General features: G+C 38.8%; 2 protein-coding genes across 7 annotated transcripts in view; one reads left to right on the forward strand and one right to left on the reverse strand.

The window, feature by feature from the left end:
- LOC126212877 (uncharacterized) overlaps nucleotides 1-25,892 on the forward strand; it is a 262,978-nt gene that overhangs the window by 217,224 nt on the left and 19,862 nt on the right. The window lies entirely within an intron of this gene.
- Nucleotides 22,348-25,892, reverse strand: part of LOC126212879 (zinc finger protein 555-like) — a 70,256-nt gene continuing 66,711 nt past the window's right edge. For 2 of the 3 annotated variants that reach the window (XM_049940379.1, XM_049940378.1), the window contains exon 6: nucleotides 23,354-25,129. In XM_049940379.1, the coding sequence (XP_049796336.1) occupies nucleotides 24,541-25,129 (589 nt within the window). In that variant the 3' untranslated portion in view covers nucleotides 23,354-24,540. Of the gene's footprint in view, nucleotides 22,713-23,353; nucleotides 25,130-25,892 lie in introns of those variants that run through there. The other variant, XM_049940380.1, reaches the window with a different exon arrangement.

Below are 25,892 nucleotides of genomic sequence, written 5' to 3' on the forward strand. Positions count from 1 at the left end.
TTTCTTTAACAAAATATATCGCCAAGAAAAGCTGAAACTTCACTAAACCAATGACCTGAATGTTCTCCCTTTAAGTGTTACATCCTCCTGATGTCACTTACATCCCACCAATCAGTGCCCTCTGAACCAACCACTCGCTTCACGTTATAGCTCTTGGAAAACGCTATAAAGCTGTCCCTCAGGCTAGTCGCCAATTACATAGAATCTTTTGATCCAGGGGTATGTCAGAGCTCTTTTGGCATGTTTCTTCAAAGACTGAATTTTCATCTGCTAAAGGATTTTTCTTAACATGATCTGTGCCTGCTTCCCACTGGCAGAGTTCTGTCATATAGGACAAATGCTTTCAGTTTGGCCATCCATCTGTGTAATAAAATGTATAATAGCCTTGGAGCCACTATGCTGCTCACTGAAGAGACCTTCTCCCCAAGAAAGCAGAGGCAGCTGTACCTGCCAATCTACTTCCCATGATTCTGTGAAGAGCCACGTACCCTCAGCTGCTCCCCTGGGATCATCTTGCCAAGCCTTGCTACAAATGACCTTTCTCATCTTTGCAGCGCTCTTCCTGATTATCTTTAAAATTTCTCTCTTCATCCACTCTTGGGCACCACCTCATTACTCACCTTGTCCACCTATTTTATCTCTGTCTCCTTCCTCCAAATCCACACCTCAGTTTCTTGTATTCTTTCTTCCTCTTCCCTCAGTGTCCATGTCTCATCTCTGTATAATTCCACACTTCATATGAAGCACTTTGCCCGTCTCTTCCTAAGCTTCCTGTCAATGTACCCACATGAAAGTCACCTCTTCTTATTAAATGCCTCCTTTTTACACCTCATGTTATCCACAGTAATACTTCCTAGAGATTTGAAAGCACTACCTTGTTTTGCATCTTCCTGTCCTAACTTTGTAATTGTTCTTCCTTTTCTTGCACTAACCACCATACATTTAGTCTTTTTCTTATTTATTAATTCTCATTACAAATTCATCACAGGTCTTATTTAAGTCTTTTAACATTCCAGCCATAGTTCTTTTGCTGTCTGCCAATAATACCTTATCACCCACAAATGGAATACATTCTATATTGCTACCACCAACCTGCACTCCTTTATTTTGCTTCAAACCTTTCTGAATAATATGCTATAATATGCTCCAAATATATGTTAAATAGTGTTGCAAACAGACAGCAGCCTGTGCTTTTGACTGTGATTTCCTCTTTCATCTTATTCCCAGTCAATACTCGAATTTTCTGTTGTAGATATAGGCTTATAATTATCTTTCTATCCCTCCAGTCGACACCATTATTCCTTAAAATGTCCATTAATTTAATCCATTATACTCCATAAGGGCTTTCTCCAAGTCAATGAAAACTATTTAATCTTGTCTTCTTCTTTCAATGTATCTCACCTACAATTCTCATAAGTCCAGGTGCATCTCTTGTACCTTTTCCGCTTCTAAATCCATATTTTTCCTCTGCGCTACTTCTTCCAGTCTTCTGTGGAGTCTTCTATTTATCACCCTTCACAAAACTCTTGCTGCAATGAGAAATCAAACTTGTAGATCTAAAATCACTTTTTTTGGCACTTCTTCTTTTATCATTCAGTATCACTACTGTTGAGAGAAAGTCATCTGACCATTCACCTTTTTCATATATCCTGTTACACAGATATGGTAACTCTTCCATGTTACTACTCTGCAAGCTGTTAAATGGCTGTGCTGGTAATCAATAAATTCCACATGCTTCATGACTCTTCATCTCTCTTAAAGTCCTTCTCCTTCCAAGATGCAGCCTTCTTTGTCATCATCTACAATGCCCATTTCCTCTTCTAATTCAGTATTGTTTGGTTTTTTAATCACCCTCATATAGGCACTCTATATACTTTTCCCACCTTTCCAATACTTCCTCTGGTTTATGGACCATAGTGCCATCACTTCTTTCTAGTCCCATACTAGTACTGCCTTTCTTTGCTTCAAAGACTATGTTAGCAGCTAATCTATACAACATTTCATATTTTCCTTCCTTTTACAGTTTCTTTATTTCTTTACACCTCGTTTTCATTCATGTAGTTCTTGCCTATTCTGTTTCTTTCCTTAATTCATTATTCAGCTTTCTGTATGTTCTTTTTCCTTCCTCAGTTTCTACTGTCTTCCATTTCCTTCATTCTTCCACCTTACCCAGCATTATCTTTGTTAGCCATTCTTTATTTATTCTTTTTAACTTCCTGATCCCTACAACTTTTTCTGCTGATGCCTTAAGTCTCATCCTCGTCTATTTCTCATTTTCTTCATTGAGCCCTCTATCCCACTTTGAAGTAAATGGGTTTTCCAACTTTGTATCCTTACCTTCTTCCTTTAATCTCTCTAAGTCAAATTTCTCTTTGTTTTCTTCCTCTCACTCTCTTCAAACTCATTTGCAAGTCTTCCACCACAAAGTTGTGGTCAAAAAACTATGTCTGCTCCAGGGTGTGCACTGGCACTCTTTAGGCAGTTTTTGTGTGTCTATTGTACATTATGATTTAATAAATTTGGTGTATGTCATCATTCCACCTAGACACCCATATTCTGTGCCTTTCAAACAATGTGTTCCCTATCGCAAGAGAATTTTCTCAAGAGAAATTAACCACATTTCACCCCTGGCATTTCCATTTCCCAATCAAAATTTTCCAATCACTCCCTCATCTTTTGCCTCTCCTACCACTGCAATCAAATCCGCCATTACAATGATGGAGGTGTTTCTTTTTTCTTTATCCATAATTTCTTCCAGCTTTTCGTAACATTCCTATACTTCCCCATCAGTGTATTGACTTGTTGGCATGTATCTTTTTTATTAAAATGACACCTTTCTTCTCACCTCTCAATCTCCTCCTCCTCCTCATTATCATCATGTCTTTCATACATGTACTCCACTTTCAATACTTTTTCGTCAGCTGCTTTTCTATCTTAATTGTCCCACCATAGTTGCCATTCTTCTCCCTGCCTGCTAAAAAATTTGTACACTTCACTGTCCAACTCTCCTTTACTCCCCCACCTCACTTCACACATACCGAATATAGCCAGTCCATCCTACATCATTTCCTGTTTGGCATTTTCCAGCTTGCTAACCTACAATAGTCTGAGCACATTCTATGTTCCAGTCCTTAACTTCCCTTCTCTCTTCTTACTCCGTTTCCTTTTTCCTTCTTTATCCACCTCCAGCACTTCTGTATTTGATCTCGATGTAATCCCCTCCAAAGATCCAATTGAGAGGATTTTTTGCCTCTGGATTCTTGTACAAAAAGAGCCATACCATGAGCTTCCTCTTCGAAAAAAATGTGGTGGCATCCTGTTCCTTTCCACATAGGCTGGTGGTAGCCCAGCTGGTTCAGCTGCTCAGTACAAGTCAGACGCTATTTGTAACTGCCTCCCTTGAGAACAGATGCTACAGTTTCTTTCTTTTGTTCTCAATGCTCTACTGAAATGGAAAATGAAAGATACTCTCAGGCTTTGAAACTTAATACCTTTGGGGTCAAAGAAACAAGAGTTGATGAAGGAAGGCCAATAGAAAAGAAAACAAAAGGAGCCTGACACAAGTAAGTGAACGTAATATTAGACTTATCGAAGTGTCCAGGTGGTTGACAGCTGCATACTCCCCAAGAAGGGAGCCTCCTAAGGAGCTACTCTTTGATCTCTCACCTACTGCCCGGTATGGCATGGGAGACCCTAGCAGGAGTGTAGCTCTGTGGATCACTGAGATATACAAACCTTTCCACCAACGTTAAGGTGGTAGTCCATGGGGAGGTGTAATCTCATTCATCCTATTAAACTAGACAAACATTCCTCAATTCACATTATTAATGGTAAATAAATTGAGAGAGACTAGATGAAGGGCTTGCCACTTTCCGTGGTTTGGAAATTAACCAGTTATGCGTGACATAGGATTGCAGCCAAACACTCAGACTTTCCTAATGCATCAAAGATACATTCACTTATGTACCCATTTATATTTAATAAAGATAAAATCCGTTTCATTACAGCTACATGATAATAAACATGAAATGATAGTTCTTTTCTTACTGTTAACAAGATGATTATGGGACTGTTTTATGTGTCTGGAATGTGTAAGAGACTACTGCACAGTTTTATGAAGAAAAGTGCAAAAATGAGAATGTGTCGACAATACAGACAAAGGAGGCTGCTTACTGAGGTAAAAATAAATTGATCAAAATTTGTGTGCTTGGCACTTGTAACCCACTGAATTGTAGATGATCAGACAAATAGCCACTGCACAGGTTTCTTGGAAGTGTTTTGAAGCTACAATAAGGAGGCCATTGAAATTCTGTAACTTCATTTCTTCAAAGAGAGGTGGAACTTTCTGATTATTCAATGTAATATTGTAGTGAGAAGACTTTAATGCATGACATCAATTCTCAATAACCCTCCAGAGAAATCAATTTTGCAGTTTTCCTTGTGCGCAAAAGTACAAAACATTTCAGCCCAGTGATCAGAATAGCTTGTAGCTGAAAGTAGCATTCTTATTTTGTAATCGTGACTGTGTTACTTTGACCTGTGATGGGGCAGAGTTTTCTCCAAAATTTATATGAACTGAAATATTATTAAATTGAAATGATTAACAAATGTAGACGTGATTCGTGACTTTTAATCAAATCATTCTGGTTTTTGATTACAATTCGCATCAAAAAGTGTTCATAATGAATGAAAAGTTGGTTAAAAGTATGTAATACATCAAAAAGAAAGTAACATACTTATTTTTTTAGAGATAACAGCAAGAGAAAAATGTTATTCAAGTAATTTTCTTGTCCAATAGTGGAAGTTAAGAACTGTCGATGTTTGTTAGCACTTGGACAGACCACCATGTAAACACTTGTGTTAAACTTGTGGTGAAGTTGTCCCCTGCAGTGGACAGCTCTTAATGGCGCTTCTTTAGCGTTCTTTATCCATCCTGAGGCTGCAAATGGACACAGTTCACTCCAGCACTGTGCCCTGCATGCATTTGGAGCCTCAGAACTGATTAAAGACTCTACAGAAGCGCCACTAACAGCTGTCCACTGCAGTAGACAGTTGCACCACAGGATTAAACTAATTTTAAAGTGTTGAATCGAATACATGATTTTTTTTAAATTTGGTAAATTATCATAAACAGAATATTATTGAGATATGGTAGAGAACTGTTGCTACACCCAACATGGAGCGTATCACCAATTTTGAAGACACGTTTTCCACGGTCTACATCTACACCTGTATCTACATGGCTGCTCTGCAGATCACACTTAAGTGCCTGGCAGATGGTCCTGCGAACCACCTCCACACTAATTTTGTGTTATTCCACTCTTGTACAGCGCATGGAAAAAGAACATCTACGTGAGCTCTGATTTCCCATATTTTGTGGTGATGATTGTTTCTTCCTATGTAGGTCGACGTCAACAAAATACTATCTTATTTGGAGCAGGAAGTTTGTGATTGAAATTTCGTGATAAGGCCCCAGTGCAACGATAAACGCCATTGTTTTCATTTCTTCGACCCCAAATCCTCTTCCGTGGCTGTGACACACACTCCCCTATTTCCTCGATAATACAACAAATGGTCAACCTATATCATCACAGTGTAAGCAGGACTGGTGTACCTTGCTGACATCTATCCCAAAGCTACTCAGGGACACCCAATCATCGTACTGCACAATTTAGCCACAAAATTGTCTGTGGACAAACAAGACCCAAGATGGCATGCTGACACATTTAGTTTAACATAGCATAGTGATTATAGGAGACCCTACAGAAAATGGCATGTTGTACTATTGGTGTGCTCATTTATGTTTCACTTATCGATCCACCTGCAACATCTGGAAATTGAAAATGTAGTGTTTTACCCTAAAGCACAGGGAAAAGCGTCAAATTGCGCGATCTAAGAGATCTTCTTCTCACAAGTTTGCATCTCCTCAGTTTATGTGGAATATAATCCAGAGAAAACTATAGTTACACAGTTAAGAATTGGCATGTCTTCACAATAAAGTGTGAAATTGTGGAGACAAGGAAGGCCTTGGTTTACTCAAAGGCTGTTAAGATTCAGTTCTACCAGAGAACCTGATGGCAGATTTGGGTTTCTCGCATAATTGTACCCAAAACTTGGGCCAGGGATGCTTTTCACACAAACAACCTGAAAAATGTGTTTTCCAAAACATGTTTGGTTAAATTGTAATTAGTAGAAGGCATAATTTAATAATCTGGCGTGTAGCAAAGGGTTATAGATGGCAGGAAAGTTGAATAAACATTTTTGAGCTTTATTTCCTGTTTGAGAACTTTCTGATGTATTAATTAATGATAAAATTCCATCTAGTGAGCAAAATATTGGAAATAGTTGAAATGTGCTCATGCTTCAGGAAGAATATAAGAATTCCAGTTCCAACAGAGGCAAGGTACTGACAAGTACCAGTATCATCGACCAATGAGTTTAATAAGCTGCAGTTATAAAAAAATACCAATAATTACTTACTGGAGAACAGAACAACAAGTAAAGACGATCTCACAGAACGTCAGTGTGGGCTTCAGATAAATTTGAGTAAACACAAGGGAATACTGCACCTACAACTTATTCCAGAAGACAGATTGAAGAAAGGCAGACCTAAGTTTATAGCATTGTTTTAGAAAAATCTTTTATCATTGTTAACTGAACAGTACTCTTTAGAGATCTGAAGGTAACAGGAATGCAATACAGGGAGCGAAAGTTTATTTACAATTTGTATAGAAACCATCATCATCACAAAATATGGGAAGACAGAGCACACGCAGAAAGAAACAGATGTTCTTTCTCTCCATGCACTGTACAAGAATGGAATAATACAAAATTAGTGTGAAAGTGGTTCACTGGACCATCTGCCAGGCACTTAAGTGTGATTTGCAGAGCAGCCATGTAGATGCAGGTGTAGATGTAGACCGTGGAAAACATGTCTTCGAAATTGGTGATATGCTCAATGTTGGGTGTCGCAACAGTTCTTTACTGTATCTCAATAATATTCTGTTTATAAGAAATTATCAAATTCAAGAAAAAGAAATACATATCCGATTCAACACCTTAAAATTAGTTTAATCCTGTGGTGCAACTGTCTACTCCAGTGGACAGCTGTTAATGGCACTTCTGTGGCATCTTTAATCTGTTCTGAGACTCCAAATGCATGCAGGCAGACTGGCGATAATGAAGAAATCATTTCTGAGTCAGTAGCGTAGCCTTGTAAGAAAGTGAAATGTGAACGATAATTGGTTCAGAGAAGCAGAGGAATATAAGCATTGAAATCTGGTGGTATAGACAAATGTTGAAGATTAAATAGGCATATCGAGTAACAGGTGAGGAAGGAATGAATCAAATTGGATAAGAAAGAAATTAATTGCAACTTGACTAAAAGAAGGGATTGGCTAATAAGATACAATCTAAGGCTTCAAAGAAGTTCTAGTTTGGTAATGGAAGTGAGAAGGTAAAAATGGTAGAGCAAGTGCAAGGCTTGACTACAGCATCAGGTTCAGCGGGATGGTAGATGCAGTAGCTATGCAGCAATGAAGAGGCTTGCACAGGATATATTAGAATGGAGAGCTGCCGCAATTAATTTTTTGATAATACTGGAACAACAATTAATGACTATTTTTGTAGCCATTCATAACCAATCTGATAGTTTTTCTGTTTCAGATTTTTAATTTTCAGTGTCCCCTATTCATTACTGGCAGATGGGCAAAAATATCTACTCTATATGAATGAAAATCTTGTGTGAACATTTTGTAGGTTTATCTGCTAACTCATTGGAGGACTTTGATTTAGTCCAATATTGATGTAATTTCAGATAGCACTTGAAACTCAGAAAGGTAACATTAGTAACCATATTAACAGGGTAAAAAGTTATAGTTTGTGAATCCTAACAAAATATGCTTCTGTTTTAAAAATAAAAACCAATCTCATTATGAAAAATACCAAAGGTATAACCAGAACTCTTGTGAGACAGTAAGTTCTACAAAGTTTGGAGCCTGTTTTGAAAATAATTTTTTTTTTTTTTTTTTTTTTTTTTTTTTTTTTTTTTTTTTTTTTTTTTTTGCATGGGTGATCATATTAATCTTGCCATTTCCTGTCAAATTTTATGTAGACCCATGAAAAGTGTCCTTCATAAGCCTCTTCCTCTACATATTACCCTAGACACACAGACTGAAGATTCCTGTTACCTCCGAGGAAGGTACCTGCTTGTATTTTAACAAGCCTCTGTTATGACAAATGCATATAACTGATTCTGTAATAAATGTCACTGTGGTCATGCAGATGTTAAATTTGAAGTGGGTGCTGCATGACACATCCGAGGAAGTGTTGCATGTTTCACACTAGTAGAATTATGTTACTTTTACTGAACCCAGTTTAGCCCAAACAAGTACAACCAGTTGACAGTAGTTCACCAAAAGCTAATTAACAGTGCAGTTATAGCTACTTCTCATTGTTAATGACTAACTTTACAGATTGCATTTCATATACCTGTCTCCTACATTATGGAATCCACTGATCACAGTCTGCAGCTCGTGGTCTAGTGACTAGCGGCTAGCGTTGCTGCCTCTGGATCACGGGGTCCCAGACTCAAATCCCACCCAGGTTTGGAATTCGCTCTACTTGGGGACACACCTTCGTTTGACACAAGGTGCCCAAGTATTTCGATTTCTTTTGCTCCAAAGAGGCACTTTCTTGGATTCAGTCCGGCTCATTGGAGACACTTAAGAACGGCCCTCAGTCCTTTTATGTGTTCATCAAATGTCTCTGAGAACACTATGTCATCCAAATAACAAAGACACATCGTCCACTTCAGGTGACTTAGAAGATTATCCATCATCAGTTCAAACGTTGCTGGTGCATTACACAAACCAAACGGCATTGCCTTAAACTCATACAGGCCCTCAGCGATGATGAATGCAATTTTCTCACGATCAGCCTCATCTACTTCGATTTGCCAGTATCCCAAGTACATGTCCATGGGTGAGAAAAACTTAGCCCCCTTCAGACAATCTAGTGTATCGTCAATTCATGGAAGAGGGTAAACGTCCTTTTTAGCTATCTTTTTAAGCTTCCTGTAATCAACATAGAAGCGCCAACTGCCATCCTTCTTCCTGACGAGAACAACTGGTGACGACCATGTGCTCTGCGAAGGCTGAATGATGTCATTCTTTATCATTTTCTCTACCTCGTCGCGAATTATTTGATGTTCCATTGCTGACACACAGTATGCTCTCTGGCTTATTGGTTGATGGTCTCCAGTGTTAATCTGGTGCTTCACTGTCGATTTGTCTAATTTGCTCTTAAACTGTGGATTGAAGCGTTCAGAGAATTCTCGAAGAAAGGCAAGTAGCTTCTTCTGTTGCTCCTTAATGAGATCTGGTGATAGGTGAGCTAGAAGATCTTATCTTGTAGTGGTAGCGCTAATTTCGCCCACAGACTCGGCATAGGAGGTTTCTATGACACTCAGCATTTGCTATGCACATGCGTCTTGGAAGGATCTGCAGTTCTCGGTGACAGTTAACTATCCACAATTCACTGAATCAGATGCTGGGATGACCAAATTATTTTTCAGTGGTATGCTTCTCTTACATTCCACTACAAGATCCATGTGTTGGTGCATGGCATGACAGCTACCTTTCTAGCGCTGACTGCAGGACTGATCACTTCATCCAGCACACAGTCTCCACACACTCGGATGCACATATTCCTGTCCACAGTATCTCATCTTGTCTAGCATAATCTTAGAGCGACCGCAGTGTATAATTGCTTGAGAAGCTTTCAAAAGGTCCCATCCGAGAATGACATCATGAGTACAATCTTGTAAGACGACGAATTCTAAGGGCTGTGTATGGCCACTTATATCCACATGAGTGACACATCTTCCTGTAGGTTTTACATATTTTGCCGGCCCGTGTGGCTGACCAGTTCTAGGCGCTTCAGTCTGAAACCACGCGACCACTACGGTCACAGGTTTGAATCCTACCTCGGGCATGGATGTGTGTCTTGTCCTAAGGTTAGTTAGGTTTAAGTAGTTCTAAGTTCTAGCGGACTGATGACCTCAGATGTTAGTCCCATAGGGCTCAGAGCCATTTGAACCATTTTATTTTATTTTATTTTATTTTATTTTTTACATATTTCCCATTAGCCACCTTCAGCACATATGTTTTGTTGTCGATGTATACAGTTTTCTGCAACTGGCAACGGTACTTCTCCGAAATGACTGAATATGAAGATAAAAAATGGTTCAAATGGCTCCGAACACTATGGGACTTAACACCTGAGGTCATCAGTCCCCTAGAACTTAGAACTACTTAAACCTAACCATCTAAGGACATCACAAATGTCCATGCCCGAGGCAGGATTCGAACCTGCGACCATGGCAGTCACGCGGTTCTAGACTGAAGCGCCTAGAACTGCTTGGCCACCACGGCCGGCAGAATATGATGCTCCAGACTCCAAAACGAGCTTGGGCTGGTTGGCCATCCATGAGGATATCTACGTAGTTTCCTATCATTTTTGTAGTGATCGACGGCGGGGTATTTTTCTCTTCAGCGGCCTCACCTCTAAGGAAGGTCGCACCCTTCAGTTTTCCAGGTTGCAGTGGCTAGGTGATCGGCTGGAGCTTCTAAACGGCTATGGAGACCTTCATCGGCGTGTTGGGGAGTGTCCTTGCCAGTGGCTCACTTGTGGCGATGGTGACCTATGTTGTCCTGCACCCACATCTTGTTGTTTATCTTTGTCATCCGGGAGTTGGCATAGGCTAAGATCAGTCTGATGTCTTCTGGCATCATCAAGTATCCGCCGCCTTTCTCAACAATAGCACACCACATGCCATCCCAGTTGTCCTCAGTGGAAACATACTGGTTGGTTATCCTGGGTCCTCCAGACATCAGTCTTCCGTGGTGTCCAAACAGGTTCCTCATGTGGCATTGTAGGAACGTAACTTCGCCTGGGTCTCGACTTTTTTCACCGTTTTAAAAGGAAATGAAGGACGAGAGATTGGGTTCAATGTCTCTTCTACTTCCTCCCTTATGACCTCTTGAAGCATCTTGGTTTTTTGCCCGCTGTGCAATTTAAGTGCCTTCTGAACTTCCTCTCTCACTATCTGATGAACACTTGTGAAATCAGTTTCTTCCTCCATCACAGACATCAATACGTCGTTTGGAAGCCGTTCAAACTTCTTGCATGTAATTCTTTTCTGATACATTGTCTCAATATACTGGCACCATTTTATGAAGTCGTCTGTTGTCGAAACCTCCTTCAGGAGTTGGTCTTGATACATGTCCACAGCAACACCCTTCATGAGATGTGCAACCTTATCTTCCTCCTTCATTACTATTTTACACAGCTCCAAGACGTCTTGAATGTAGGATGCTGTCATTTCTCCTGGGCGCTGTGCCCTGCACTTTAATTTATCTTCAGCCTTGCTCTTCTGTCGTCGTGTGTCGCCGAAATACATGTGCAGTTCTGCCTGGAATACTTGCCAGCTTGTGAACTTCTCCTCGTTGTTCTCAACCATTGCTTGGCAGTGTCCTCAAAGTAGAAAAATATGGTAGCCAAACATACGGTGTCATCCCATTTGTTACATTTTGCTATACACTCATACACCTTCATCCACTTGTTTTGATCTTGGCCATCGTCACCAGAGAACCCAGAAGGATATCTCATGTGGTGGCACACAATTTCTTTAATCGTGAAGTCTTCTTCTTCTGCCTCTGATAGACTGCGATCTATTGAATATAGATCGAACTCAGGTTTCTCGTCACGTAAACGGCGGCTCTGTCATGGCATGATGGGAGCCACTGTGTCATCGATAATGTGCAGTATCAAAAGTTCCACTACCCGGCGCCTCCACCAGAATAATGTCACGTAAAGGAAGGTGTAAGTAAATGAATGACGAATACTAACTTCACTTAATGAAGGTTTGTTCAGCACCTGCACACAAAAGAGTGCGGAGTGAACTGCCTCCAGCCAGAACACATACAGTATATATACAGCTACAGAACATTCCAGTACAATGATTCCTGCCATTTGTAGATATTTCTATAATGTACTCGAATCAAATATATAAATTAAAATTGTACAGTCCAGGTGAGTTTTGAACTCACAACCTTTGACACAACAGTCCAGTATAATATCCACTTCACCACGGTGCTACTCAGCTTCTTCTGTGACATTTTTCTTTTAAATTTGGTGTATGTTTTTGTTTTCAAATTATAACCTTTTCTGATATATTATACAGAGTGTCTCTAAAGTCACTAACCCTTTCAATGGAGGCAGACAGTGATTGAAAAATCAATTTTATTGAGAAGTTTTACATATATCTGCTGCCCTTCTACATGACTGCCATCTAGGTAAAAGCACATACTCCAACTTTCTGTAGTGGAACAAAATGTAGACCTTTTCAACCGTAATGTGGTCTGCTGCTTCCCTAATATGATTCTGTAGATCAGGCAGACCATTCACTCTGCTAGTTTACACTTTGGACTTGATGTACCCTCATGCAAGAAAGTCTAAAGGAGTAAGGTCCAGTGAATGGGAAGTGCATAGCTGAGGTGACCCTCTGCCTGCCCACCTCTCTGGAAAGGTTCTGTTCAGGTAATAATGGACAATGTGTGCAACATGTGAAGGCACACCATCTTGCTGAAATGCTTCTGTATCCTGTATGCCATCGCCTTGAAGCTGCAGTTCAAGGAACAGTTCTAACATCTTGAGGTAGCTGTTACCGTTTATTGACCTTTTGGCAAAGAAAAATGGGCCATACAGTTTTGCTTTTCTCATACACAAGCAAAAATTGACCTTTGGTGTATCACATTCCCACTCTGATATCTCATGCCAATATTCGACTGTTGTTTTTGCACTTTCCCACAAACATGGAATGTAGCTTCATCAGAGAATAAAATGTTGTCCTTTAAATTCTCGTTCTCTACAGATTCCGGGAGGCCATAACACATTGCCCAATGACAGGCAGAATCCTTACCCTCAAGGTGGTGCAGAACCTGAATGTGATAAGGATGTTTTCATAGAGTGAAACATAGGATTTTCCACACTGTGCTGCAAGAAACACTCATTTCCCTACTGAAGTGTCGAGTTTGTGCCTTCAGACTCCTATCACTCACTGCTGCCCAATTTCTGCCAATACATGTGGTCATCGATGATGTGCCTCATCACACATACACTGCTAGTACACTAAAATTTGTTCACAGGCACATGAATGTGTGCCCTTGGTGGGGCTCGTTGGTGGAATTTACTGGTAAATTTTGCACTGGCATCTTCATATGACAATCCATGTGCCTGTGCACAAACAATGGCAAACCGGTCTTGTGTGCAAAACATCTTGCACAAAGGTACCAGTATCTGCAGAGAAAAGAAAAACAAATTACCGTATTCATGGTAATGGATAGTGACTTTAGAGACACCCTGTATTTCAAATTTTTGTACGCTATTACTGTAACACTACTGTAAGAAGGGTGTTCCTAAGTAGTGGACCCCTTTTTGAACTAAAGAAAGCGCTTTGAAGTCCTTGCGCAGATCATTTTTGTTCCTGGTGTTGTATGTATGAACTGAGTTGTTTGTTGGAAAAAAGAGATATATTATTTAGGACAAATTTCATTAAGGAGTAAATATACTGAGAGGCAGTAATTAGTATACCCAGTTCTTTGAAGAGGTTTCTACAGGACATCCGTGAATTTACTCCACAAATAATACGTATTACACGCTTTTGGACTCTGAAAACTTTTGTTTGACTTGAAGAGTTACCCCAAAATATTATACCATATGACATTATGGAATGAAAGTAGGCAAAGTATGCAAGCTTTTTCATTTTTATGTCGCCTATGTCTGCTAACACTCGAATTGTAAATACAGATTTGTTAAGGCGTTTCTGCAGTTCTGTGGTGTGCTCTTCCCAACTGAATTTATTATGAAGTTGTAATCCCAGGAATTTAAGACTGTCAACCTATTCTATCTGCTCTTCTTCGTATTTTATGCATATGCTGGGTGGAAACCTCTTACAGGTTCTGAATTGCATATAGTGAGTTTTTTCGAAGTTTAATGTCAGTGAGTTGGCTTTAAACCATTTATTAATATCCATGAAAAATCATTAGCAGATCTTTCTAGAACTACACTTGACATACTATTTATTGCAATACTTGCGTCACCTGCAAACAAAACGAACTCTGCTTCTGGCAGTGTAACTGATGAGAGATCATTAATGTACACAAGAAAAAGCAATGGCCCTAAGATGGATCCTTGTGGGACACCACATGTAATTTCTTCCCATTCTGATGATGACTGATGACTTAATTCACTAGTCCCTTGCACTGACACCCTTTGTTTCCTGTTAGCGAGGTATGACTTGAACCATTTTGCAGCACTGCCCGTGACGCCGTAGAATTCTAATTTACTTAAAAGGATGTTGTGGTTCACACAATCAAATGCCTTTGACAAATCACAGAAAATACCTGCTTCTTGTAATTTGTTATTTAATGAATTGAGTACATTTTCACTATAGGTGTAAATAGCCTTCTCGATATCAGAACCCTTCAGAAATCCAAACTGTGTTCTTGATAATATGTTATTTGTGGTCAGATGGTTGAGCAGCTGCCTGTACATTACTTTTTCTAAAATTTTTGAGAATAATTAGACCCATACCAAGTCTCCATGCAGAGGCTGGTGAACCGCCACTTCATATGCGGCGGTGGCTACTTACGGTGCGCCAGGTGTATAAAACTTTGTCCACACCATACACACCTGGATACCATACCGTTGCTCAGCTTCCTCTGGCACGGCGGATGAATCATGTTTGGGGCAATTGACTTCTCCTCTGCTCCAATTCTCTTAGTGTCTTACAATCATTGCAGAATCTGTACCCAACTGAGGAGATGGTCCAACTGATATATGACCAGCTGTACTTGCTCCAACGGCGGGGTAAGGAGGTGTCCTGCTGGGTGCCTGGTCATGTAGGAATATGGGGCAATGAACAGGCCGATCGGGCTGCCAAGGAGGCCTGCAGAGAGCAGGATATGGTCCAGTGTCCTATTCCCTTGCAGTCTGTCATTTCTGCACTCCACAAGAAGTGCATGGAGTTGTGGGAGGAAGAATGGCTGGCAGTGACGGCCAATAAACTGCGGTTGGTGAAGTCAACAACTCGGCCGTGGAGTACCTCCTGCTGGGTGCTCAGGCGGAAAGAAGTGACCCTCACCCTACTTTGGATTGGGCACTGTCCTCTCACACATAGCTTTCTATTATGGCGGGAGGATCCCCCGATTTGTGATGCTTGTGGTGTGCACATCTCTGTCCGGGACATTTTAACAGACTGCATCTTATACCGTGATGCAAGGGTAGAAGCACAAGTTGATGGGGATCTGCCCTGTGTTTTAGCTAATGATGAGATGTGTGTGTCTAGGGTTTTAAAGTTTTGTGATGTGTCTGGACTCTGGCCTAAACTTTTAGGCTGGAGGTTTTAGTGTATTGCACAGTGACTGGCTCCTCCCCTTCTTGCGGTCAGCCAGCCACTACCATCTGCTATATTGCTTTAGCTCCCTTTACCACTTTCTTCCTGAATTGTCCATGTTTTACTGCTGGCGGCATGCTTCGTCCGATGCTTCAGTGGGGGTAGGCACATAGTTTTCCAAGCTTGTTTCCTGTCTTACGTTCTGTTTAATCTTATTGTTCCGAGTCTTTTCTTGACACCCGTCTCAATCTGTTACTTAGTGGTCGCTGAAGACCTTACCGTTGTGCGCCCTTAAAACCCTCTCCATCCATCCATCGGTGGCTATTTCTGATGTATTCCTTTAAATATCATCTAACAGTCCACATCTGTTCTTGTAGCTAAGTTATTTATAATTTTAAATAACAAATATTTCTAAATGATCTACGTTTCATTAATGTTTCAAGTTGGTACATAAGTTTACCTCATCTGAGGTTACATGTCTTGACAAGTGTAATTTAGACGTTTGTACTTTGATTTGGCACTTTAAGGTGCCACTTCATTTAAAGTGTTCTTGGAGCTTAAAATTTACATTCAATGTTCAGTCAAATCCTTTGTGTCTGAACTATTTGCATTCTTCATGCAACTTTAGTAAAACAAAAGTGATTAACTAGCTTTCTGCTGATACTGTAATAGGGAAAAAGTGATGGTTTATTTTTCTTTATTTACTTTGCTTGGCAAACAACTAATCATCATTTCTGGCATTATTACAATAGTAGTTCATACTGATTGCTTTATACTGTTATTGGTCGAATAATCGTATTTACATGAATGTGACAAGGCAGATACAATACTCACAATATATGATAAATACATTTACATGTGTTTCGTGTTTATTTACATGTATAATTAAGTTTATCTTCTACTTAAAAACTATATTTTGGTTTGGGTCTAATTTCATTTTGAGTATTTGTTTCATTGTAATGGCCTTTGAAATATTGGCTAAAACAAGACTCAATTTTTTGCAGTTCTGCTACTGTTTGTTATGAACTGAAGGAAGAATTACTTCAGTTTTAATGGGATTCAATTATTTAATGTTTATATATTGGATGCTGTAATGCTCAGAAATTTTGACACACACACACGTTTCACTCCAATTTTTAACAATACTGTAATTTTTGTACATCTCCAAACATCCTGTTCAAGCTAAACACATTAATATTATCATTGAAATTCTGTTTTTGTGCCCAAAATTAATTTTGATTACTGTAATTCAACAGTTACAAGAAACCTTATTTATTATGTTTACCACTCAGTACCAACATAGCTTATTAATTTGTATTATTTTCACCAAAGATTCCTCTCACACAACTGCATAAACTTTTCAGGTATTGTACATCCTTAGCAGCTCATTTCTAGAATAATTTGTTGTATACACGTGTTTTGTATTTCTGATTTCGTATAATAGTGAACTGACGTAATTTCTTTGCCCTCTTAATGTAAGTCCCTAAAAGTATCCTTTCACCAATGTACCGTGGGCCTTTTTTTTTTTTTTTTTTTTTTTAATGGTACAGGATGTATAGTTTTGGGTGTCAGTTCTAACACACAGCCCTAGAAATTAATGATTTCTTTTATATTTTCATTTCTCAGATATCCAGTTATATGTCCAGGTGTTTTACCTACATAAATGTGCTGCATGAGTGCTGATTTGGTGGACCAAAGTCTGGAGGCAGTACAGACACCCTATAAAGACACAGAATAACCCAATATTCTTTCAGCAGACAATCAGGACAAGTGGGGTGGTGCCTACCACCCACACATACTTTTACATTGGTGCTTGTGAGACTGCTTACATTTTAATTTACTTCTGTTAAAGGGGGGCAGGGGTGGGTACAGCAGTGTGCTGAAATATTTCACATTCAGTCTTCTTTACTCTTATCTCAGTAATAAGTTTTTCACTGTGCAGTTATTCAGACAAAATGTTGTATATTTATTCTCCAGTAATTATTCTTTTAGACAAAGCCACACACTCTTCAAGAGGAAAAAAATACTGGTAATAATGTGCATACTTAAGTGAAACCTAACACTTGCATTATAGGAAGTGATCAAAATATTGTACACCATACTTATTATTATATTCTGTTTGTAAGTGTTCACCCATGCACAAGAGGAGTTCATTGAAGCAGATATATAGGTGATTGTCGTATAAAACTGTGTGCATACATCCATTCTGTGCTCTGTAACTTCTAACTCAAGGGAACAATATGTGACAACTGTTCAGTAACAAAAAAGATCATTACATTTAAACACTGTTTACTTCACTTGCAGCAATACTGTGCCTAATTAGTCTGTCAGTCAAACAACACACCTCTTAGCCATATAGATCAGCTTCTTTCATGAAGTTCATGCTGAAAAAAATAATTATACAATTCCTCACAATTATATCAACAAAATAGCTTCCAAGTATTCTCGACTATCTCGTCTGCTCAAAAACTTCTTTGTGCTATTTTTAAAGAATTCTTTCTCAACATTAATGATTTATGTATGTACCTGGGCCACAGCTCGACTGAGACACGCAACCATCACATGCACTCCCCTCCCTCCATCCAGAATATTGTCGGGTTATTGCAAGATCTACTGGTAATTTATGATGGTGGTAGTCATCATAAGCTTTGCACATCAGTCTTTTTACAGACTCAGGAAATTGTATTAACCTTTGCTTCTCGTCATTTCAATTCTATTTTGAACTGAGAGTTGCAACAGCCTTTGCTTCCTCACCACTTTTCGAATTTTGTTATTAAAACATGGTAGGACTTTTCAGTCCTTAAGCCATTTATTTGGCACATACTTCACTAGAGTATGATTTACAATACATTTAAACATTTCCCATAATTCTTCTATTTCCGTTGTACTGGAACTAAATGTTGTAAACTTAAGGCCTGTTTGCAGCTACAAGATATTAAGTATTCCCATTGTGTGTGGGCTGTCGAAATAGCTGCTCAAGACAGTTTTTGAAAAATGTGTTCATTTTAGGATGGAAGATTTATGACTCAAAATTGAAGATTCATAGGGGAAAGTACTTCAACAATGAATCATATTTTGCAATAGATAACTTCTTAACATATCACTGCTGTGGAAGATTTTCTGTTACTCGAGAAATAACAGTTAAGTTTATTGTTTAACTAAGTCACCACTAAGAAAATAACCTATTCATTCTTTATTATAAAAGTAGCCCATCCACCAACAGTATAGTCCCAGCAGGAACTCAAGAAAAAATGTCAATAAATAATTGTGCAAATAATGTAACAAAATTACAATAAGAAAAATTCCATGAATTATCTTCTATGTACAGTGTTAGAAAAAAATTAAGACCACCACCTAATATCACTTGACTAAAAGTTGCCTGTAAACTTATGACTAATTTACTTTTGTATAATATTTAGTGTATTCAGTGCTAGCAAAACATTCTTTAGCTTAAACATTTATAACTTCTAAACCATTTAACTCTCATAGTTCTTCATGAATGATGTTATCACCTGATTTTTAAGGGGAAGCATGATTTATCTCAGAAAGGACACCATAGAACTCAGGTTTGGTACAAAAAAAGAACACTATCAGATATTTATTAGTGTACAGTACAAAAAAATTTCAATTAGTTTCATCCAATGTTTTGGGGGTTTTTGTTCTTAAAATAAGGGAGTCACACCTAGTGATACGTGGCTGGCGACCACGGGGCCCCGAGCTGAGTCTTGGCATTACTTCCACTTACTTATGCCAGGCTCCTCACTTTTATCTTTCCTATCTGGCCACCCTCAACTGGCTCTTTTTCTTTTCTGACCCTGATGCTGTTAGGTTTTGAGGGCTAGGGGTCTTTCATTTTCCAACCTATACTTCTGATGCAGTGTCTGACTCGAAGTGGGCAGATGCAAAAGGCGTCTGTATCCCATGTTAGGGGCAGCCTCCAGAACTGCGGAAGGCAACGGAATACCACTGCAGATTATCTTCCCTGCATAATGCAGTCTCCATTTTATGCACAAAAATGGCTTCCTCTCATGTTAAATCAATGTCTAGAGGTAAAATAGTCCCCCATTCGGATCTCCATTGGGGGACAACTTGAAAGGAGGCAAAAAAATCAAAATGAGAATTGGTACCTGGAATGTTAGAATTCTGCTACAAGCAGTAAAACTAGAAAACCTTAAAAGAGAGATGGAAAAGAATCATATGGACCTTATAGGAGTTGCTGAGGTAAGGTGGAATGGACATGGAGAGTTGCAGTCAGATTAATATGTATTGTACTCCTCAGGAGGAGAAGTAAAAGGAATTAATGGAGTAAGAATGATTATGACAAAGGAATTGGCTAAATGTGTGGAATATGTAGACTATGCAAATGACTGGGTTATTGGCTGCAAGGAGCACAAAAAGATTTACTGATTGTCCAGGTGTATATGCCAACTTCAGAACATGATGACCAAATTGTAGAGGAAACATACAGTGTAATAGAGAGAATAATGGACGAAAATAAAAAAATGCAGCAAAATAGTAATGGGAGTCTGGAACGCCATTGTGGGAGAAGGGAAAGAGGGAAACATAGTAGGCAGTCATGGTCTTGGAAAGAGAAATGACAGAGGTGCATGGTTAATTGACTTCTGCAGGGAAATGCAGCTGATAGCGGCAAACACCTGGTTCAAGAACCACAAGAGGAGGCTCTACACTTGGAAATCACCAGGGGATAAATACAGAAACCAAATCGATTTTATACTGGTAGAAGAAAGAGACAGGAATTAAATCAAGAAGGTGCACACATTACCAGATGCAGATATTAATAGTGACCACAACTAACTTATGGCAGAAATAGAAATAAGAATGAAAAAACTGAAGGAGGTGACCATGGTGAAGAAGTGGGATTTAGAGAAGATAAGATCCAACAAAGAACAAATTACAGAAATGCTGTCTCGGGAGTTTCTTAACACATTACGAGACAAAGAACCACCTGATAATGCCATCGAGTACTGGAATATGCTGAAAGAAGGAATCATTAAAGCAGGGCAGCAAAATATAGGATACATAAAAGGGAAAAGATAAAAAAAAACATGGGCCACACAAGAAATGATTTCCAAGATGGAGGAGAGATGAAAATTGAAAAACAAGAACATTGAAGATGCAAGAAAGATATACCGAAGGTTAAATAATGAACTGCAAAGAGAAACAGAGCAGGTTAGGAAAAAATGGCTAAAAGAGGAATGTGATGAAACTGAAGAACTGGACAGGAAGGGAAGATACAACTTACTATACAACAGAGTAAAGACTATGGTATGGGAACAAAACAGAGCAGCAAGTGCTACATGGGAAGAATATCTAAAAGAGCTATATGACACAAATAGCAAACGAGAAATATTGAGGTTATGTAATAACATATATGACAGTAGTGAATGGCCTGAGGACTTTCTGCCAACAGCAATGATTCCATTACTGAAAAAAACAAGGAACCAAGAAGCAGCAAGCACAGGACAATCAGCCTCATTTCACATGCAGCCAAAGTGATGTTAAGAATAATTAATAAAAGACTTGAAAAAGTAATGGAGGAGAATCTTGGCGAGGAGCAGTTTGGCTTTAGATGGAATACGGGCACCAGAGATGCAATAGGTCTCCTACGAATCTTGGGAGAAAGGTTTATTGAAAAAGGAAGAGACCTATATATGTGCTTCATCGATCTAGAAAAGGCATTTGACAATGCGGTTTGGGACAAGCTGGTGACTATAATGAGGGAAAAGAGAGTGGACTGGAAAACCAGAAGACTTATAAAACTCATATCTTAATCAAAAAGTTTCAGTTAAAGTGAGAGGAGAGAGTACAAACTGGATCAGACTAGGAAAAGGAGTAAGACAAGGATGCTATCACCTACTCTTTTCAACCTCTACTTGGAAAATATGATTGACAAATGCTCATTAGATGACAAAGGAGTAGAAATTGGAGGAAGAAGAGTAGATTGTTTGAGGTTTGCTGATGACATGGTCCTTTTAGCCACAGGGGAAGAAGAATTACAGGATTTGGTGGATACCATTGCAACTAACGTAAAAAAGTATGGAATGAAAATTAACACAAATAAAACAAAAGTATTGGCACTAGGAGGAAATAAGGAAATAAAAATTATGCTGAATGGAGAAATACTAGAACAGGTGCAAAATTTTAAGTATCTTGGAAGCAGGATGGACACCGACTGGAAGTGCACCACAGAAATTAAAACACGGATAGCAATGGCAAAAGCGGCGTTTTATAAGAAAAGGAGAATTTTCTGCAGCAGTTGGGACAGAAAACTCAGAAAGAGACTTATAAAATGTTTGGTATGGAGTGTTCTTCTATATGGTGCTGAAACATGGACTATGAGGAGAGAAGACAGAGAAAGGCTGGAGGCTTTTGAGATCTGGGCATGGCGGAGGATGGAAAGAATAAATTGGATGGACAGAGTAAAAAATGAAGAGGTACTGAGAAGAGTGGGAGAGAAAAGACAGTTACTAGATGTAATAAAGAGAAGAAAAAGAAATTGGATTGGGCACATATTAAGAAAGAATGACGGACTGATAAAAACAGTTTTAGAAGGTTATGTAGAAGGGAAATGGAAGCGAGGAAGGAAGAGATTCCAGATACTGGATGACATGATGGATGGTACAACATACAGCAGCCTTAAGAAGGAAGCAATGGATTGCAGAAAATGGAGAGGCAAAGGACCTGCTAATATAGCAGATAACTGATGATGATCTTAAAATGATCCATTTATTTGTTGGCTTTTGGTTTTCCCTAAAATCTTGCTACTGAAGTACTGGCAGAAACACAATCATCTTGCAATGGCATTAAATCACAGGTTGCACTGTTAGTAATGGGTTAAATAATGCTCTTATAAAATCCTTCTATGCATCTCACAACATTTTACTCAATGATGTTCACAAGAATATATGGTTTAGAGTTTTAGAAAGGTTAGGATGGACTGTAGAATTGTAGGAAAGACTTCTGTTTAAATTGGTGTCTGGTTTGAGAACAATGACAGAGATATTGCTTTGGCCTTGTGTTGCTCATGATGTACAACAGAATGGTGAAGCTGTCATGACCTGGAGGTGTATAACATTACAGAGCCAGGACACTTCACTTCATGGTGGTAAATGCTGCAATTAACACTCTCACTCTCAGATATTGTGAAGGTTTGGAGGTTACAATGCCACCTTCTTCGTGCTGGCTAGATGAAAGCTTCATTTTTTTCAGTAAGGCAATGTGTCATGTCACATACCTGCAATGACAAAAGAATGGTTTCAGAATAAACACACTAAGCTGCTTCCATGGGCACCACATAGCCATGGCATCAATTCAGTTGAAAACATGTGGAATGCCATGGGCCACCATCTTCCAAAACAACCCAAGAACTTATAATGATTTGAGACTGGCAGTCCGTATGCTGTGGCATGATTCTAAGCGTGCAGGGAGCTGATTCAGTCTATTCCAGACAAGATTAGGGCTTGTAGCAAGCCCAGAGGTGGACCTAAAAAGTACTAAAAACAATTTTGTTTTATTGTGTGACACGTTTCAATGTATGATAGATATTTCACAATGACTTTATTATACATGTATAAGAGTCCAAAACACTTTTCCATTCAGTGATTTTCTATCAAATATTTCAACATTGCTTAAATATTTAAAAGCCAATGTGGTACTACAGATGGCAGCACAATGTCATGTTTTAAGACCCAGAAGAATAAAATGTTGTCTTATCACCATAAAGCCATGATCTTAAGAGTATTTCAAAATTGAAACATGCGATCAGATAAAGCCCATAGGCTTAAGCTTTTGTCAGAATGATGAAACGTCAAACCAGACATTTGATAACACAACATAATAACAATAACTACTTTCAAACAAAATACAACACACCACTTTTGCAAAAACATGTTTATTCACAGAAAGTTAGCACAGTAAAAATCATATTTAAATATTAGGAAGTCATTACAATAAAAGCTCGCTTATGTCCATGAGCTCTGAATCATATACACAAAAAGTGTTTCACTAAACCACACTAGAGTACTGGTATAAGCGCCAAGCATAATATAAATTTTTAGCGTTACACATGTTAAAAACATATTTCATTCTGTTGGTATATATTTGCCATCCTCAGATATTTTGTAATATATTATTAAATAAACAATGCACAATTCCACACACTAATAATTACATAAGCAGCACAACAAATGCCATTACCTTCACATTTCTTTGCTCTTACTCCAGTCTTGAAGTTACTAGCCTGAGGGAAGGATGTGCCACAAATATTACATCATAACTGCCTTTATTAATGCATGCCTTTCAAAATGTCCCAAAAGAATATAATATTTGCAACGGATATCACATTTGTGGGGTCTCATCCCAGTGTGTTTGATCTGTGGCTCTTGAAATTATCCAACTGGGGAAAACATATGCCCCCAAGTTTCACATCTGTGGCATCTCTATCCATTGTGTATCAACATATGCCTCTTGAGATGACTCAACCGAGTAAAGGCTGTACCACAAGTATCACATTTATGGGGTCTCTTTCCAGTGTGTATTAGTAAGTGCCTCTTCAGACTACTATACTGCTTAAAGTATTTGCCACAAGTATCACATTTGTGATCTTTTTTTCCACTGTGTATTAATGCATGGCCCTTGAGATGTTCCAAGCGAATAAAAGATTTTCCGCAAGTATCACATTTGTACGGTCTCTTTCCAGTATGTTTCAATGTGTGGCTCTTGAGGTAATCCAACTTAGTAAAAGACATACCACAAATGTCACATTTGTGGGATCTCTCACCAATGTGTATTAGTAAGTGCCTCTTGAGATGTTCTAACCGCGTAAAAGATTTGCTACAAGCATCACATTTATATGGTCTCTCTGTAGTGTGTATCAGAGATTGCCTCTTGAGACCACATTTTTCGGGTTTCAACCCAGTGTTTATTAACGTGTGGTTCCTTAGCTTGCCCAACTGAGTATAACACTTTTCACAACCATCACATTTGTGTGTTTTCTCTGGAGTAATTAAACCACTGTTGGCATTGACATTACCTGTTGTAGATGAAGTTGCGGAATGATCATGTCAGTCCGGTTTCTCTGCAACACATGTCACAGTCTGAGTGTGATGTGTGTCATTGAAGGATTTCTTTGAACTTTTCCAACATTCCTTGGATGAAGATTGCTTCTCCGTCTGCACCATGATAGAAAGTTTTCTGTCACCTTCCAAGAAGATAATGTTTTCATGGTCATCACAGCTGTCAAATGTCCTATCATTATCAGCAGGTAAAACTTTATCACCTTCGCTCATTTTCAAATGTTTGTTCAAGCTGTCATTACTGGGAAATACCTCACCACATGACTTACAAACATGTTTAGGTGGCTGCACACCATCTATGTGGATAAATACATGCATTACGAGGGAGTATTTTGACGGAAATCGCTGTAGACAGAAACTACAGCTAAATTCATGAACTTCTTTTACCTCCAAACTACAATTGTATCTTGTGCTGAATGAGTCATCCTCTTGAGACAGTAATCCTTGCGTTAGACTACCACACATGGAGACGTGTGGCGACCCCTCTGCACCTATCCCCAGCTCATCAATGACTTCTCCTTGATTAACAGATTCTTCAAACGAAATGCCACAGCTCCCACTAGTATTTTCAATCAACCTGAAGAAAGAGGAGAAATGCATTAAATATTGATAATAGGACACACAATAATATCACTTAGGCATCCACCAAATCCAGGGCTGTAAGCTGCAACTCATCCAAGTAAACGTCTAAGAAAATATATTCTCAGTTAGGTTAAACCCTTTTAAAAGGAAAATGGCCAGAGAAATCTCAAAAATTCATTTCTGACTCACTTTGCTTATTTTTCAGCAGCTACTTTAACTCCGGACTCCTTCCGTTTCTTTAAAGTATGGTGCTGCAAGTTAGTTCTCTATGTCAATTTGTTAGAAACAGAATGTTCAAATTTGTATCAAGTTATGCCAAACATGAAAGCTTAAGATATTTCTGACATAGGAATGGTCCAACAAAACATGTCAAAACCTACCCTCAAATTTTTTACGCGTGAAGAAGAAAACAAAATAAATGCACAGTCACAATTTTAGCCACTACAAGGCACTGCAAATATTAAAAAATAACTGAAAATTGCCAAATTTGTAGCGCACCAGGCGACAGTAGAAATCAATATCCCATGGTGCTGCAGCTACTGTGCATGTGTAATGGGCTGCACACACACACACACACACACACAAGGTCAGCGGTACAATTGTAAACAGGACACACGACACAGCCTGTTCATAATATGCAAAGGATATTTCAGGTTAGCATTCGTTGATAGTTTCTCTGACACTACATTACATTACATTACACTACACTACACAGTTACTATTCTCTCGAATTAGCCACTCAAGTAACATCATTTATA

This window comes from Schistocerca nitens, chromosome 11 (genome assembly GCF_023898315.1).
Source record: "Schistocerca nitens isolate TAMUIC-IGC-003100 chromosome 11, iqSchNite1.1, whole genome shotgun sequence".
NCBI lineage: Eukaryota > Metazoa > Arthropoda > Insecta > Orthoptera > Acrididae > Schistocerca > Schistocerca nitens.